The 18,067-nt window shown below is 39.2% G+C and overlaps 1 protein-coding gene across 4 annotated transcripts in view; it reads left to right on the forward strand.

The window, feature by feature from the left end:
* OPHN1 (oligophrenin 1) overlaps window positions 1–18,067 on the forward strand; it is a 510,840-nt gene that overhangs the window by 200,083 nt on the left and 292,690 nt on the right. For all 4 annotated transcript variants that reach the window (XM_032845576.1, XM_032845578.1, XM_032845577.1 and 1 more), the window contains one exon: window positions 1,943–2,014. In XM_032845576.1, the coding sequence (XP_032701467.1) occupies window positions 1,943–2,014 (72 nt within the window). The remainder of the gene's footprint in view (window positions 1–1,942; window positions 2,015–18,067) is intronic.

An 18,067-nucleotide genomic window follows, 5' to 3' on the forward strand; every position in this document is an offset into this window, starting at 1 on the left:
AATATAGTGGCTTAAACAAACCATTTAATTTCATCTCATTATGTTGTGGGTCAGGAATTCAGGCAGGGGATAGCTGGGTAATTCTTCTGCTTCATGTGGTAGCATACACCTGGGAGGCTGGTTGAAGTGGAGAGACCAAAGCAGCTTTGCTCACCTATCAGGCATCTCAGTGGAATGGCTGGAAGGCTGGGCTCAGCTGGACTTTTGACTAGCAAGTGTATATTTGGCCTCTCTAGGTTAGTAGTTTCAGGGGAGTCTAACTTCTTATAGAGTGACTCAGGTCTCCCCAGAGCAAGTGTTACAAGAGAATCAGGTGGAAGTTGTTGGCCTTTTATGACTTAGTCTGAGAAGTCACATAGTGTCACTTCTGCTATACTCCATTGGTTCAAAGAAGTAATAAACCCACTCATATTAAAGGTGGAGGGGACAGAGACCTCACCTCTCAATAGGGGAAGTGTCACAAACTCCGTGGCCATGTTTTAAAGCTTTTACAAAAGGAGAGAAGAAAAATGACTTTCTGTACTGGATCTATGACACTAGTGACATAATTTGTTTCCAAGTACATACACAAAGTTGATATCATGTAATTCACAGTCCATAGAACTGTAGATTGTGTTGGGTGAGAGAGATGGGTTAGTACTTTAAAATTTAAGTTCTGTTAGCCAACATACAGTACATTATTAGTTTCTGATGTCATGTTCAGTGATTCATTAGTTGTGTATAATACCCAATGCTTACCCCATCACATGCCCTCCTCAATTGGGTTAGTACTTTTAATAGAATAATTCTTAGTTTTGATCAAGGAGAATCACTGCTATCCTTATTTTTGGTACTAGGGGTTCTGGTAGAGCTTTGATTAGGTGAGAGTTTGGCCATTTGGTTGAACTCTGTTCATTCCTGGACAAAAAACAGGAGACCCAAAGTACCTGCAGGACACAGATTAAATATATGTACTAATGCCCCAACTTGCCATGCATTTTGGTAGTAGTTTAAAAACTGCTTCTTAATCTGGAGAATATAGGACTGGTCAAAACTGGCCTTCTACTCTTTTGTTCTACTTTTTTTTATGAAGCTATATCTTGTCTTACTGACACTTTATGTCTCATTTGACAAGAAAGGCAGTACCTCATTTCCCTATCTTATATCAAAAGTAATGGAATGGGTCCTAAAATCCAGCCCTTTAGATATATTCTCTTAGATCCTCTATTAATATACAGCTGATTTGTATATTGTTGCCTTGGACAGATACAATCTTTGAAGAGGTTTATATGAACACAAAGCTTTGTATATCTCTGCTTGCCTGCTGAGCAAGGGATATGGTTTGCAAATGGTGTTTTTATATCTCTAGAACCATATTAATGTAAATATTTTTCATTCTTGGACAGGCTGTTTTTATCAGCTTTGGAGCAAATATAGGTAGTTTGAAGGCCTGATCCAGTGCTCTCTGTGATGCTATAAGATACTCTTAAGTTCTGAAGAAAATGTTCTGAATTTATGATATACCCTGGCAGGACCAGAAACAATTTATCCTGAGATTTATCCTGATGCTATTATTGCTAACTCGTTTACCTCCCGTGAAATGGTTTGCACTTGGTGCAATTGGTATTTTCATACAATTTCCCATTCTCTTTCTCTTTTCCACATATACTTCAGGCCCCCTGTATCTGTTTCTGAACATGGCTATAGATATTTATCAATGATCAGACTACTAGTAAGTTACAGAGTAATGCCCCCAGTGTTGCTTCTCTCATTTCCTCTCAAAAAACATTTGATTTTAGGAGACCATTATGGGAAAAAGGACAGTAACAACAATGAAAAAAATGCCAATTGGTTTGCATCTTGCAGGTTGGTGTATTACATGCCAATGCCTTAGTAACAAGGAAACTTGAATTTGATCCTTTCTACTCTGAAAGTTGTTTAATGTGTTCTTTCTTCTTTCTAGGTACACAATGCTAGTGATTTGCTGATTAAACCCCTGGAAAATTTTCGGAAGGAGCAAATAGGCTTCACCAAGGTACATTTTCTCCAAATATATGAGACATTTTTTATAGCTGAGTAGTGTGGGCTACCACTCTTCACTCTTTAGGGATGAGGAGGGTTCATATATAAAAGATAATCTATTCAAAAAAGTGAAAAAAGCTGGAATTGGCACCTGGTTATTTATTTATTTATTTATTTATTTATTTACTGCTTATTTATTTATTTATTTATTTATATTTATTTATTTTTTATTTTATAAACATATAATATATTTTTATCCCCAGGGGTACAGGTCTGTGAATCACCAGGTTTACACACTTCACAGCACTCACCATAGCACATACCCTCCCCGTTGTCCATAACCCCACCCCACTTCTCCCAACGACCCTCCCCCCAGCAACCCTCAGTTTGTTTTGTGAGATTAAGAGTCACTTATGGTTTGTCTCCCTCCCAATCCCATCTTGTTTCATTTATTCTTCTCCTACCCCCTTAGCCCCCCATGTTGCATCTCCACTTCCTCATATCAGGGAGATCATATGATAGTTGTCTTTCTCCGATTGACTTATTTCGCTAAGCATGATACCCTCTAGTTCCATCCATGTCATCGCAAATGGCAAGATTTCATTTCTTTTGATGGCTGCATAGTATTCCATTGTGTATATATACCACATCTTCTTTATCCATTCGTCTGTTGATGGACATCTAGGTTCTTTCCATAGTTTGGCTATTGTAGACATTGCTGCTATAAACATTCGGGTGCACGTGCCCCTTCGGATCACTACATTTGTATCTTTAGGGTAAATACCCAGCAGTGCAATTGCTGGGTCATAAGGTAGTTCTATTTTCAACATTTTGAGGAACCTCCATGCTGTTTTCCAGAGTGGTTGCACCAACTTGCATTCCCACCAACAGTGTAGGAGGGTTCCCCTTTCTCCGCATCCTCGCCAGCATCTGTCATTCCCTGACTTGTTAATTTTAGCCATTCTGACTGGTGTGAGGTGATATCTCATTGTGGTTTTGATTTGTATTTCCCTGATGCTGAGTGGTATGGAGCACTTTCTCCTGTTTCTGTTGGCCATCTGGATGTCTTCTTTGCAGAAATGTCTGTTCATGTCTTCTGCCCATTTCTTCCTTGGATTATTTGTTCTTTGGGTGTTGAGTTTGCTAAGTTCTTTATAGATTTTGGACACTAGCCCTTTATCTTATATGTCATTTGCAAAATCTTCTCCCATTCTGTCAGTTGTCATTTAGTTTTGTTAACTGTTTCCTTTGCTGTGCAAAAGCTTTTGATCTTGATAAAATCCCAATAGTTCATTTTTGCCCTTGTTTCCCTTGCCTTTGGCGATGTTCCTAGGAAGAAGTTGCTGTGGCTGAGGTCGAAGAGGTTGCTGCCTGTGTTCTATTCAAGGATTTTGATGGATTCCTTTCTCACATTGAGGTCCTTCATCCGTTTTGAGTCTATTTTCATGTGTGGTGTAAGGAAATGATCCAATTTCATTTTTCTGCATGTGGCTGTCCAATTTTCCCAACACCATTTATTGAAGAGGCTGTCTTTTTTCCATTGGACATTCTTTCCTGCTTTGTCGAAGATTAGTTGACCATAGAGTTGAGGGTCTATTTCTGGGCTCTCTATTCTGTTCCATTGATCTATGTGTCTGTTTTTGTGCCAGTACCATGCTGTCTTGATGATGACAGCTTTGTAATAGAGCTTGAAGTCTGGAATTGTGATGCCACCAACTTTGGCTTTCTTTTTCAATATTCCTTTGCCTATTCGAGGTCTTTTCTGGTTCCATATAAATTTTAGGATTATTTGTTCCATTTCTTTGAAAAAAATGGATGGTACTTTGATAGGAATTGCATTAAATGTGTAGATTCCTTTAGGTAGCATAGACATTTTCACAATATTTATTCTTCCAATCCAGGAGCATGGAACATTTTTCTATTTCTTTGTGTCTTCCTCAGTTTCTTTCATGAGTACTTTATAGTTTTCTGAGTATAGATTCTTACCCTCTTTGGTTAGGTTTATTCCTAGGTATCTTATAGTTTTGGGTGCAATTGGAAATGGGATTGACTCCTTAATTTCTCTTTCTTCTGTCTTGTTGTTGGTGTAGAGAAATGCAACTGATTTCTGTGCATTGATTTTATATCCTGACACTTTACTGAATTCCTGTCCAAGTTCTAGCAGTTTTGGAGTGGAGTCTTTTGGGTTTTCCACATATAGTATCATATCATCTGCAAAGAGTGATAGTTTGACTTCTTTGCCGATGTGGATGCCTTTAATTTCCTTTTGTTGTCTGATTGCTGAGGCTAGGACTTCTAGTACTATGTTGAATAGCAGTGGTGATAATGGACGTCCCTGCCATGTTCTTGACCTTAGCGGAAAAGCTTTCCGTATTTCTCCAATGAGAACGATATTTGCGGTGGGTTTTCCATAGATGGCTTTGATAATATTGAGGTATGTGCCCTCTATCCCTACACTTTGAAGAGTTTTGATCAGGAAGGGATGCTGTACTTTGTCAAATGCTTTTTCAGCATCTATTGAGAGTATCATATGGTTCTTGTTCTTTCTTTTATTAATGTGTTGTATCACATTGATTGATTTGCGGATGTTGAACTAACCTTGCAGCCCTGGAATAAATCCCACTTGGTCGTGGTGAATAATCCTTTTAATGTACTGTTGAATCCTATTGGCTAGTATTTTGGTGAGAATTTTCGCATCAGTGTTCATCAAGGATATTGGTCTGTCGTTCTCTTTTTTGATGGGATCCTTGTCTGGTTTTGGGATCAAGGTGATGCTGGCCTCATAAAATGAGTTTGGAAGTTTTCCTTCCATTTCTATTTTTTGGGGCAGTTTCAGGAGAATAGGAATTAGTTCTTCTTTAAATGTTTGGTAGAATTCCCCCGGGAAGCCGTCTGGCCCTGCACTTTTGTTTGTTTGGAGATTTTTGATGACTGTTTCAATCTCCCTGCTGGTTATGGGTCTGTTCAGGTTTTCTATTTCTTCCTGGTTCAGTAGTGGTAGTTTATATGTCTCTAGGAATGCATCCATTTCTTCCAGATTGTCAAATTTGTTGGCATAGTGTTGCTCATAGTATGATCTTATAATTGTCTGTATTTTTTGGTGTTAGTTGTGATCTCTCCTCTTTCATTCATGATTTTATTTATTTGGGTCCTTTCTCTTTTCTTTTTGATAAGTCTGGCCAGGGGTTTATCAATCTTATTAATTCTTTCAAAGAACTAGCTCCTGGTTTTGTTGATTTGTTATATTGTTATTTTGGTTTTTACTTCATTGATTTCTGCTCTGATCTTTATGATTTCTCTTCTCCTGCTGGGTTTAGGGTTTCTTTATTGTTCTTTCTCCAGCTCCTTTAGGTGTAGTGTTAGGTTGTATACCTGAGACATTTCTTGTTTCTTCTTTTTCTGGAATCCCAATTATTCTAATGTTGTTTCTTCTTATGGTGTCCCTTATCTCTCGAATTCTGCCCTCGTGATCCAGTAGCTGTTTGTCCCTCTTTTGCTCAGCTTCTTTATTCTCTGTCATTTGGTCTTCTATATCGCTAATTCTTTCTTCTGCCTCATTTATCCTAGCAGTGAGAGCCTCCATTTTTGATTGCACCTCATTAATAGCTTTTTGATTTCAACTTGGTTAGATTTTAGTTCTTTTATTTCTCCAGAAAGGGCTTTTATATCTCCCGAGAGGGTTTCTCTAATGTCTTCCATGCCTTTTTCGAGCCCGGCTAGAACCTTGAGAAATATCATTCTGAATTCTAGATTTGACATATTACTAATGTCTGTATTGATTAGGTCCCTAGCCTTCAGTACTGCCTCTTGTTCTTTTTTTTTTTTTTTGTGGTGAATTTTTCAACCTTGTCATTTTGTCCAGATAAGAGTATATGAAAAAGCAAGTAAAATATTAAAAGGGTGGCAAAGACCCCAGGAAAATATGCTTTAACCAAATCAGAAGAGATCCGAAATCGTGAGGGGGGAGAAAGGGGATAAAAAGAGGTTCAGAAAAAAAAAATTAAAAGAAAGAATTAAAAAAAGAAAACAAATAAAGAAAAGGTATAAAAAAGAAAAGAATATATATATATATATATGTATATTAGATAAACTAGTTAAAAACGTTAAAAAAGAAAAGGGTAAAAGTTAAAAAAATTTAGCAGAAGAGAGAAAAAATATTGAAAAAGAAAAAAAAAATTAACTGCAAGACTAAAGAATCATGCGGAGAATGCCATGAGTTCTGTGCTTTGCTTTCTCCTCCTCTGGAATTCTGCTGCTCTCCTTGGTGTTGAACCTGCACTCCTTGGTAGGTGAACTTGCTCCTGGCTGGATTTCTTGTTGATCTTCTGGGGGAGGGGCCTGTTGTAGTGATTTTCAAGTGTCTTTGCTCCAGGCGGAATTGCACCGCCCTTACCAGGGGCCAGGCTGAGTAATCCGCTCGGGTTTGCTTTCGGGAGCTTTTGTTCCCCGAGAGTTCCAGAGGGCGGGAATGAAAATGGCGGCCTCCCGGTCTCTGGCCCAGAGGAGCCGAGAGCTCGGGGCCCCCCTCCTCAGTGTGCCCTCAGAGAACAGCTCCCATTTACTCCCATCTGCCTGAGCTCCGGCCGCGCTCTGAGCTCACCAAGCCTGCGACCGGTTCAAGGTAACCCCGAGCTGTGAGCTCACTCCTCGGCTCTGTCTCTGTAGCCGGCTTCCCTGTTCTAATACCTGCAAGCTCTGCGACACTCATCCACCCCCGATCTTTCTGTGACCCTGCGGAACCTGAGGCCACGCTGATCCCACGTGGGCTTCACCCCGGTTTAGCCTCTGGAGTGATGTCCCTCAGCGGAACAGACTTTTAAATGTCCTGATTTTGTGCTCCGTTGCTCTGCCGCTTGCCAGGAGCCGGCCCCTCCCCCCGCAGTCTGTCTTCCCTTCGCTTTGGATTCACTTCTCCGCCAGTCCTACCTTTCAGAAAGTGGTTGATTTTCTGTTTCTAGAATTGCTGTTCTTCTTCTCTTCGATCTCCCGTTGGATTTGTAGGTGTTTGCAATCTTTAGATAAGCTATCTAGGTGATCTCCTGCTACCTGAGGTAGTCTCAGCCTGCTACTTGTCCGCCATCTTGACTCCTCTTACCTGGTTATTTTTTTAAATTTATTTTTTATTGTGTTATGTTAGTCACCATACAATACATCATTAGTTTTTGATAAAGTGTGTCTAACCAGCTGTACAACTATGGACAAGTCTCTCTTCTTTTTGGAGCTTCAATTTCTCTATCTGTAAAATGAGGAGCTTGGTAATAGGCATTATTTAAAGGGTACTTACTATGTGCTTGCTGAGCACTGGGCTACATGCTTTACAGTCATTCTCTAATCACAGCAATTGTGTGAAGTTCTGGTATTTTCCACAGTTTACAAATGAGGCAACTGAGGTTTGGGGAAGATAAAAAAACCTGACCAAAGTTATATAGTTAGTGACAGTAGCCAGCATTTAGACGTTAGGATTTTTTTTTAATCTTCAAATCCTACATTCTTTCCATTAAGACATACTGTGTAGATATTTACTGTCCAATATGGTACCATAGCTATATAAACAAAATAAAATTAACAACTCAGTTTCTCAATCGTGCTAGTCACGTTTTAAGTGCTCGGTTCCCGCATGTGGCTAGTAGAGCTACGATGTCGGATTGCACAGATATAGAACATTTCCATCATTGTAGAAATTTCTACTGGACAGTACTGTGCCAGATAATTTCAGATTATTTCCAGCTTGACCACTCATGGATCTGATTCCCCAGTGTCTCATAAAAAGGTATGAAAAACTGTCAAATTTATTCTTTTCACCTAGGTATAGACCTATTTTGTGAACTTCAATATCTATGCAACATATAACCTAGATGGTCTTCCAGAACTGAATGTAGCATCTTGACTAAGCATCTGGTCCTAAAAAGGAGTGAGAACACACCATCTGGTTATTATTGGGAATATTGTGACAAGCAGTTTCGATTGACCATAGCAAGTTCAGAGAGGAAAGTGGAAAGACAAGATTAGTGGATGTGATGTCACTGCTGGATGTCTCAGTCATCTTGATCTGGGCATTATTTGAGTGGCATTCAGGCTAAATGAGTTAATAGGGATAGCCCAGCATTTCCAGATTCTACTTGTTATATCTGGAACCTCATTAACATAAGTACTTAATTTGGAAAATATATGTAATTGAAGGAGAGAAGAACCTTTAAAATCACAAGTGTGTTATGAGAATAGTTAAGTGACGTGACAGTTAAGTAGCAATGAATAAAGAGTATGAAGAAGGATAGATAATGTGAAAATCTTCACACAGTCTACTTTCACTCCTGGATGAGATTTGGAGAAAGGAAAGAATATGCTGCCATGGTTGACCTCATGTCCTCTGAAAGAAAGGAAACAAATTTCTATTATTTCCTATGATCCAGGCCTGTGCTGAGGATTTTACATATGTTGTCTTCCTTAATTCTTACAGCAAACCTATGAAGTAGGATGTATAATATCCATTATCTCAATGAAGAAACAGACTCCGTTTCAGCCTTTTTTTTCCTATTTCTTTACCATAGGGTCAATTTGCACACCTAAAAGGAGAGTGACCAACTCTCAGTGTGAGTGTTGTTTTCAAGAAACTATCTAGAATTATCCTGGTAGTAAAATTTAGGGTAATAGAAAGAACAGTGAACTAAGGACTAGAAAGTGCAGCTTCTGGTCTACCCCTGTGTGTTTTCAAATTATTGCCTATCAGTTCCAACACTTCTCAGTACCTATTCAGTGAACATGGACGGAATTCCTTTAAGCATCTCTCCTTTACAGTGATCAAGCTGCTAAACTTTCTCAGTAGAGGGTGCTGGAGGGATACTGTGGGAAGAAGGGGCTCTCCTGTAGTTTCCAACTGCTGCATAGTGGGGGTCAGTAGAGGAGTGAGCTATCTGGTGTGGTCTCTGACCCAGCCACACATCTAGAGTACATGGCTGCTCCGTGACTTTGAAGCCTCTGCCTGGCCTGGCAATAGATAACTTATCTGCAGGTCTCTCAATTTAGGTCTCTCCCTGAACACCTACCCACTTGTTCTGTCCCTCCAACCCCCAGCTTCCCTCTAGTTCCCACCCCTTTCCCACCTGCTGACTGAAGGTTTATAAGGGAGCCGCTGCTGCCTATTTCCTCTGCCAGCCCCCATACAGCATGCTTGCTACTTAGGAGGTTCCAGTGAGGCTTGCTGGTAACCTAAAAGATTCCCATTCTCTCTCTATTCCTACTCCACTGGATGCTGATTGCTCCCCACCTGCACTCTGGAGAGTTGCCTCCTACTTACGTAGCAACTCTAGACCACCAGGCCAAACCAATTTAAGCTAACTGCTCTGCTTAAATCACACTGTTTCCAATGAGTTTGGAACCCCATCCAAATTTGCCCTTCCTTGGGTGCCTTCCCTCAGCCTCAGGGTACAGTAAAGAATTTCCTTGTATATTATAGTTAGTATTTTTTTTAGTTTAGTAAGTTTGTAGTTTAATAATTTTGTGTAGTGGTTTTTATCTTTTGATTAGGCCTAGACTGGTAACATCCAGCACTGCTGCTAGTTGGCTCTGTGACTTAACTGGTAGCGAGTGGTATGTGCTTTGCTAGGCCCTTACAAATATAGCTGTATGTTCTCATTTTAACCTTGTAAAGTAGAACTTACTGTCCTTTTTTTACTGATGAGGACACTGAGATTTAGTGAGGTATGGTGTCTAAAGTCATTCAATCAGGAAGTCGCAGAGCTTGGATTTGAATTCATTTCTCTTGGTTGTAAGTGTGTGTGTCGGGGGCGGGAATCACCTTAGATCCCAGGTTGCAGGTCCAGATGGAGCCACTGCAGGTACATATCTTGGTAATACTCAATGGAAAACTTTAATGGTTAAAGGGTTCCTTGGGGATACCTGGCTGGCTCTGTTGGTAGAGCATGTGACCCTTGATTTTGGGGTCATGATTTCAAGCCCCATGTTAGACATAGAGATTACTTTTTAAAAAAGTTAAAAAAAGGGGGGGGATTCCTTGTTACCCGTCCACTTAACATGGCCTGCTAAGAGGGGCAATGCTAAGTTGATCTCTTCTGCTTTTAGAGGGCAATGTACACCACAGCATATACCACAATTAGATGTGCTACTTCAATTTACTGCTTCAATTTTTAGAGGCAACATACACAACATATACCACAATTAGATGTGCTACTTCAAGTTGCCAAGTAATCCAAAAGCTCTGAGCCTAGAGGAAAAATAAAGCAAAAGAAACAAAAAGACCTTTGCAGCAGGGTCCAATTTCGTCTGCCTGCATGTTCTGAGAAATAACTCCAATTTTATATGCTCCAATTCAAGGAATCACCTTTTCTAATAAAGGCAGGCTCACATGTCCAGTATTTCATAATAAATAATTCAATTCTCCAGGTAAATATTGTTAGCAGAAATTATGCAAATAGTATGAAATGTAGGCCATTATTTTTCCGACAAGAATCCCAAGGGGGAAAAAGTTCCTTATGAGAGATAACACTTCTCTCTTGGCCTCAGTTTTCTCATATGTACTACAAAAACAATGGATAAATAATTCTTATCTAATCTTCTGTGTGAGATTCTAAGGGTAATTAACTAAATGTGCATCTATTCAGTAGTAGAAATAGTCTAGTCAGAATTTACTGGGCTATAAATATAAAGTATGTTTTTGAAGACAGCGTGACAAATGTAAAATGTCATTAATATTTTTTTATTGATCACATGTCAAATGGTATTTTGGATACAGTGGGTAAAATGAGATATATCTTTGAAATTAATTTCACCTGTTTCTATTTCCTTTTCCTAATATGATTACTAGAAAGGTAAAAATTATAGATATGGCCTGCATTAAATTTCTATTTGGTAACACTGAACTAAACAAAGTAATTACAGTTGAATTATTTATTTAATAACTGAAGGTTTGTACTTCTTGATTCCCTTTATCCATTTTACCTATTCCCCCACCCCGCTCCTCGATGGCAACCTCCAGTTTGTTCTCTGTATTTAAGAGTCTCTTTTTTGGCTGGTTTGTTTCTTCATTTGATCATTTGTTTTGTTTTTTAGATTGCACATATTAGTGAAATCATATGGTATTTGTGTTTATCTGACTTATTTCCCATAATACCCTCTACATCCATATATGTTGTCACAAATGGCAAGATCTCATTCTGTTTTTATTGCTGAGTAATATATATCACTATATTTAACCATTCATTTATCAATGGACACTTGGGTTGCTTTCATATCTTGGTTATTGTAAATAATGCTGCTGTAAATATAGGGCTACATATATATTCTTGAATTAGTGCTCTTTTTTTTCCTTTGAGTAAACACCCAGCAGTGGAGTTACTGGATCATACGGTATTTCTATTTTTGAAGTTTTGACGAACCTCCATACTGTTTTTCACAGTGGCTGTACCAGTTTACATTCCCAGCGGCGGTACAAGAGGGTTCCCCTTTCTTCCTCTGCATCCTTGCCAACACTTGTTGTTTCCTGTGTTGCTGATTTTAGCCATCTGACAGGTGTGAGGTGGTATCTCATCCTGGTTTTGATTTGCATTTCCTTGATGATTAGTGAAGTTAAACATCTTTTCTTGTGACTGTTTGCCAACTGTTTCTTTGGAAAAATGACCCTTTAGGTCCTCTATCCATTTTTTAACTGGATATTTGCTTGTTGATACTGAGTTGTACAAGTTCTCTATATATTTTGAATAATAACTCCTTATAGATATACCATTTCCAAATATCTTCTCTCATTCACTAGGTTGCCTTTTCATTTTGTTGATAGTTTCCTTTGTTGTGCAAAAGCTTTTTATTTTGGTGTCATCCCAATATTTTATTTTTTTAGTGTTCAGTAATTTATCATTTGTGCATAACACCCAGTTCTCATCATAACATGTGTCCTCCTTAATGCTCATCACCCAATTACCCCATCCCCTCACCACCTCTTCTACAGCAACTGTCAACCTGTTTCCAATAGTTAAGAGTCTTCCATGGTTTGTCTCCTTCTCTGATGACTTCCCATCAGTTTTCCCTCCCTTCCCCTATGATTCTCTGTACTATGTCTTACATTCCAAATATGAGTGAAACGATGTCATAATTGTCTTTTTCTTATTGACTTATTTTGCTCAGCATAATACCCTCTGGTTCCATCCATATCAATGTAAATGGTGATGGCTGAGTAATATTCCATTGTATATATATTCCGCATCTTCTTTTTTCTTTTTCTTTTTTTCTTAAGTTCAATTAGCTAACATTAGTTTTTGGCGTAGTGTTCAATGATTCATTACTTCTGTATAACATCCAGTGCTCATCAGATCACATGCCCTCCTTAATGTCCATCACCCAGTTACCCCATCTCCCAGCCCCTCCCTTCTACAACCCTCAGTTTGTTTCCCAGAGTCCAGAGTCTCTCATGGTTTATCTCCCTCTCTGATTTTTTCCTATTCAGGTTTCCCTCCTTCCCCTATGGTCTTTTGCCCTATTCCTTATATTCCACATATTAGGGAAACCATATGATAATTTTCTTTTTCTGCTTGACTTATTTCACTTAGCATAATACCCCCAAGTTCCATCCATGTCGATGCAAATGGTGGGTATTCATCCTTTCTGGTGGCTGAGTAATATTCCTTTGTATCTATGAACCACATCTTCTTTATCCATTCCTCTATTGAAGGGCATCTCAACTCCTTCCACAGTTTAGCTATTGTGGACATTGTTGCTATGAACATTGAGGTGCTTGTGGCCCTTCTTTTTATTACATCTATATCTTTGGGGTAGATACCTAGTAGTACAATTGCTGGGTTGTAGGGTAGCTCTATTTTCAACGTTTGGGTAACCTCTATACTGTTCTCCAGAGCGTATACCAGCTTGCATTCCTACCAACGGTATAAGAGGGTTCCCCTTTCTCCACATCCTCACCAACTTTTGTTGTTTCCTTTCTTGTTAATTTAAGGCATTCTGACTAGTATGAGGTGGTATTTTATTGTGGTTTTGATTTGTATTTCCCTGATGTCAAGTGATGTGGAACATTTTTCAGGTGTCTGTTGGCTACTTGTATGTTTTCTTTTGAGAAGTGTCTCTTCATGTCTTCTGCCCATTTTTTGACTGGATTATTTGTTTTTCTTGGGTATTAAGTTTGATAAGTTCTTTATAGACCTTATCTACCAGCCCTTTGTCTGTAGTGTCATTTGCAAGTAATCTTCTCCCTTTCTGTGGGTTGACTTTTCATTTTGTTGACTATTTCCTTTGCTGTGCAGAAGCTTTTTATCTTGATGAAGTCCCAGTAGTTCACTTTTGCTTTTGTTTCCCCACACAGAGAGCAGTCGCACAGTCCTTCACGCACCTATGATGCCCTTCCTGGAGCAAGGTGAATGGTTGCTGGGTCTCTGCCCCTTTCAGGGTCCTACATGGAAAGTGGTCACCTGATAGTGCTGCACACAATTCAGGGTTTATGGCAAACCGAGCCGACAGCCCCCTCTTGGGCTTGCTGACTGCAACCAGTTTCCCCATTCCAATGCTTAGGAACACTGCGAACTCAGGGACTCCTGTTCTTTGTGTGACCCCTGGGTTCCTGAGACCACACTCACAGTGTCCCAGCTAGCATTCTGCCCTGCTTCAGCACCTGAGCACCTTTAAGAAAGGGACATTTCTCACTGGAGCATACTTCTAAAGGTTTCAATTTGGCACTCTGGGGCTATATCAGTTTCCAGTAGCTGGCTTACAGAGGCTCCCTCCCCCCAACATTTATTTCCCCATTCACTTCTCTGTACCTCTTACATTGCAAAAGTGGTCACTTTTCTGTTTGTAGAATTCCAGCAATTCTTTTTTTACATCTCGGGCTGAATTCATGGGTATTCAGAATGGTTTGATAGTTATCTAGCTAAATTCAAGGGACCGGATGAAAGGAGGTCCCCTGTTCTTCCACCATCTTGCCTCCCTCCCCCAGTAGTTTAATTTTGGTTTTGTTTTCCTTGCCCAAGTTGATATATCTAGGAAAATGTTGGCTGATGTCAAAGAGTTTACTGTCTATACTGTCTTCTAGGCGATTTTTGGTTTCAGGGCTCATATTTAGGTCCAAGTATTTACTTTTGGTAGAAAGCTTCTGCCATTTCATAGGTTCTCTGGATTCAGAATCAACAGGAAGGCAGCATTTCATATACACATGGATATAGAATTAATTAGTTAACATATAAAATTATTCAAATAACACCTTGCGTGTAATACATATTATTAGTGTTTTCTGTTGTTGTTATCATCATCCTCATCATCCTCATCATTATCATTTTTATTGGCTGTAAAACAAAGAGAATAGAATACTCTCCATGAAATTGTCCAATTGGTGATCTTACGCTGATTAAAAATTCACAAGAAGAGAAGTTAATGAGTGAGACAGGAAGAGAAAGATAGTGGCAATGAATGTTTCCCACATGACTACTGGTATATGGAGAGGTTTCATGTCACTAGATCTCCAGATTTGTGTCTCTGGCTCTGCAGGATGTGGGAGATGTCTTTTTGTCATAGGAAGTTCAAAAAAAGGTTGGGGACAAATAACTGAGAGTGTTGGGAACTAAGTGGGGTCATATTTGGAATAAATTCATCTTGCTGTTTAAAGAGGATTAGCCTTTTCAAATGACACTGATGATAGTACCTACTGAAATAATAAATGTCTTGGGTGAAATCTGTGGAAAATGTTGGGACATGCATGGTGGTTATTGAGGTATAATATTCAAATAATACTCTTCTCCTCTGGCTCCTATAATAAATTTTGAGCTATTGGTTAGGAATTTTGCTGGGTAATGAAAGTTACTCTGTTTGCAGAGTCCATTTGCAGACGAATGAACTCTGTTGTCAGGTCAACTTGGCTGACTGAGTCCCAGTGGACAGGCTCTTTCAATAATCAGAATCTCAAAAGGCCATTTTGTAACTGAGATATTTCACAAAGACAACAGTTTCTCTATCTGTTTAGCCTTTCTGTCATGCCTTGGATACCAGCTTTTGTTATAGAATAGCTACTAAATGCCTTAGATGGTAGGCTTCCCAAGCATAGAATCATGGGCCAGATGATGTCACAGGTATCCTCTCCATCAGAGGACTTTTTTCCCCAGGGGCAATTGTGCTGGTAGGGCTCCTAACTCCCTACTTTAGCCAGAGCAGTTTCTCTTGGATCTGTTTTATATAGTGAACTTTTGGGGCAATATTTTTTTTGAATAGGACTCTATTAGCTAAAAAATTTGCAAACCACCTCTTTATTCTAAAACTTGATTGGTCTCCCTTTTCCAATTAAATAGGGTATGTCTTCTAGTCTCTGTATGGTAGTTAGGATACTTAGGCAATTCGGTGGATAATAGTGTGTCATCTGCAATGTAATCAGACTAATTTTACAGCTCTTGAGTTTTGAGAAAAAAGTCTTTATTTTTTCCACTGTAAAAATTGAACTTAAAAACAACACATACTTGCACAAAAATGTAAAATAAAATAATACAATAAGATCTATTAAAAACCCCAACAGTCTTCATTCTTTCCTCACTCCTCAAAGTCACACATTTTTAACCATTTGTATTCTTTTGGTTGTTACTTTCAGATAAAAAAAATGCTTTTATTGCTGTTTGCATTATCTACTTGAGAAATTATTTATTTTGTCTTGCTAGGAATAGAGGAGATCACTGCTTACATCTCTCTTTCCCTCCCCTTCTGTTGCTGGGTAGATAGGGGAGACCCCCCAGACCCTGACACCTCCTCCCAGCCTATCTCTGGGTTATTGCCAGAGGCTCTTTGTTTCATTACAAGAAAGAATTCAAGGATGGATCAGACACAGTGGGTGAGTGGTGCAAGTGGAAGAGTTTATTAAAGTGATAGTACACTAGAGATCTGAGAGCTGGTGAGCTCAAGGGAGAGCTGTGCTAACTTTGGGGTCTCTATCTTTTATTAACAGTTATTAACTAAGGGGTAGAATATTTGTTATTTGTGGAGGGGGTTTCTTTGGGAGCAGGGTTTCATGCCTTTTCTCCCTAACTTGGTCAGGCTCTCTGGCCTTCTTTGTCTAGGGCCCATTTGATGTGATTTGGCTTCCTTTGGCTTTGTTTTTGGAGTACTGCTGATACAGATTTCTAACTTTCTTGATAATGGGCCATGACTACCATTTTACTGGCCACTAGACATCCTGTTAAAGCCCAACTGTCTATTCTAACACTTTAAATTTTTGTTAACTATAACATCCTTTTTACTTCTTCTGTTGCTTATCTCTGTTACTTTAAATAATATACTTAACCCCTGTTTCTTACTTAATCAACTTTTGACTGTGGCTTTGTAAGACTGGAGATATTGACACTTCTGTCTTCCTTTACTACCTTTAAACCCTCAAATCCTGTCAGCCACACCTTCACTATTCACTGGTAGGGTTGATCACATTACTATTCTACTCTGGAGCCTTAATAAAATCCTGTCAGTGATTATTATGAAACTCATTTTATAGTGGGAAATGCAAGTGACAAATCCAGGATTTGAACTCAAGTTTCTCAGATGCAAGTCCATGAATTTTCACATTTCTTATATTGGATTAATATGAATATTAATTTCTGGTGGCTAGGATAGATCAAGGATGATCTCTTTCTTTACCCTTTTCTCCTAATTTCTTGTCTATTAGGCTTAGAGGTTTTTTGTCTACCTACTCTAGATTCCTATTTGGTTAACTCCTTCTATTCCTCTCACCTCTCAAAAGTCCTGGCACATGAAAATCTTGTGAGTAGTTTCCCATGTGTATATTTTAGCTATTACTTGATTAGCAGAACCCTTCCTACCACTGTTCCCCTTCTCACCACCATTCAACTTCCCCGAACCTCCTGCACCAAGGTCAAAGAAGGACAAACCAAACTCAGTCCAGTTCTGTTCATAATGGGTCTTTCATCCTGCAGTGTAGAATGCTGGGCTGCCCATTGGAGATGGTAGAAGAAAGACTTAGTCATCCACCATAGACACATGACAGAGAAAGTATTTGTACCCTTTGATTCATATTTTTTGGGGCTTGTCAGAATTGCCCACAGTATTATGTTTTCAGTTCTTTTTCAAGGATGCTCTTGCCAAAGAACAGTCACTGAATCAAGCCTCTCTGTATTCTCTGGTAAGAATAAGGGCCAAATGGCCTAAGACATCTGAATCTGCATTTAACCCGCTTTCTGGAGAGTTGGAGCTTGTGTGGAAGGTATGATATAGTATGTTCTCACCCAACAGTTGTTAGGCAAGTAGGCATTGACAATAATGTATGAGGTTGCCAGTCTTACTGTTATTTTTTCTCTGTGAACAGAGATCATAGAAAGAACTTTAGGAAAAGGGCTTTTTCTGGAGATAGATAATGTTGAAAAAATAAAGAAGATGGAACAGAATGCACCCTGATAGGGTAGGTGAAGCCAAGGGTATTAGTCTGCCTTGGATTCCAAATGTGTGGGACAGAGAGAAGGGAAGCAGGAGAAAATAACCTTGAAAAGCTACAAACAGTTTGAATTTCAGATCCCCTCATCCCTTGTTTGTTTCAACGGCCCCATAATGTATCAGCAGGGAGAGTTGAGTACTTAATGTGCTCAAGAGCTAAGCTGTTTGACAGTAGTCCGTAAGTAATTTTCAAGCCAACATCAAATACTTTATATGCTGTATAATAATAATTATCACAGGGATGCCTGGGTGGCTCAGTTGGTTAAGCAGCTGCCTTCGGCTCAGGTCATGATCCCAGCGTCCTGGGATCGAGTCCCACATCGGGCTCCTTGCTCGGCGGGGAGCCTGCTTCTCCCTCTGCCTCTGCCTGCCATTCTGTCTGCCTGTGCTCACTCTCTCTCCCTCTCTCTCTGACAAATAAATAAAAAAAAAAATCTTAAAAACATAATAATAATTATCACATACTAGGTACTTATTCTATGTTATCTCAATTAAGCATCATTATCCACTTCCTACAGATGAGGAAGTCAAGACCCATAATGGCCAAATAACTTGTCCAAGGACAGAAAGTTATTAACAAACAAGTTTCAGCTAGATAGTTGTAACTCCATAAATTGTACTCTTTCTATTTTATGTA

This window comes from Lontra canadensis, unplaced genomic scaffold (genome assembly GCF_010015895.1).
Source record: "Lontra canadensis isolate GAN:19392208 unplaced genomic scaffold, GSC_riverotter_1.0 scaffold166, whole genome shotgun sequence".
Classification (NCBI taxonomy): domain Eukaryota; kingdom Metazoa; phylum Chordata; class Mammalia; order Carnivora; family Mustelidae; genus Lontra; species Lontra canadensis.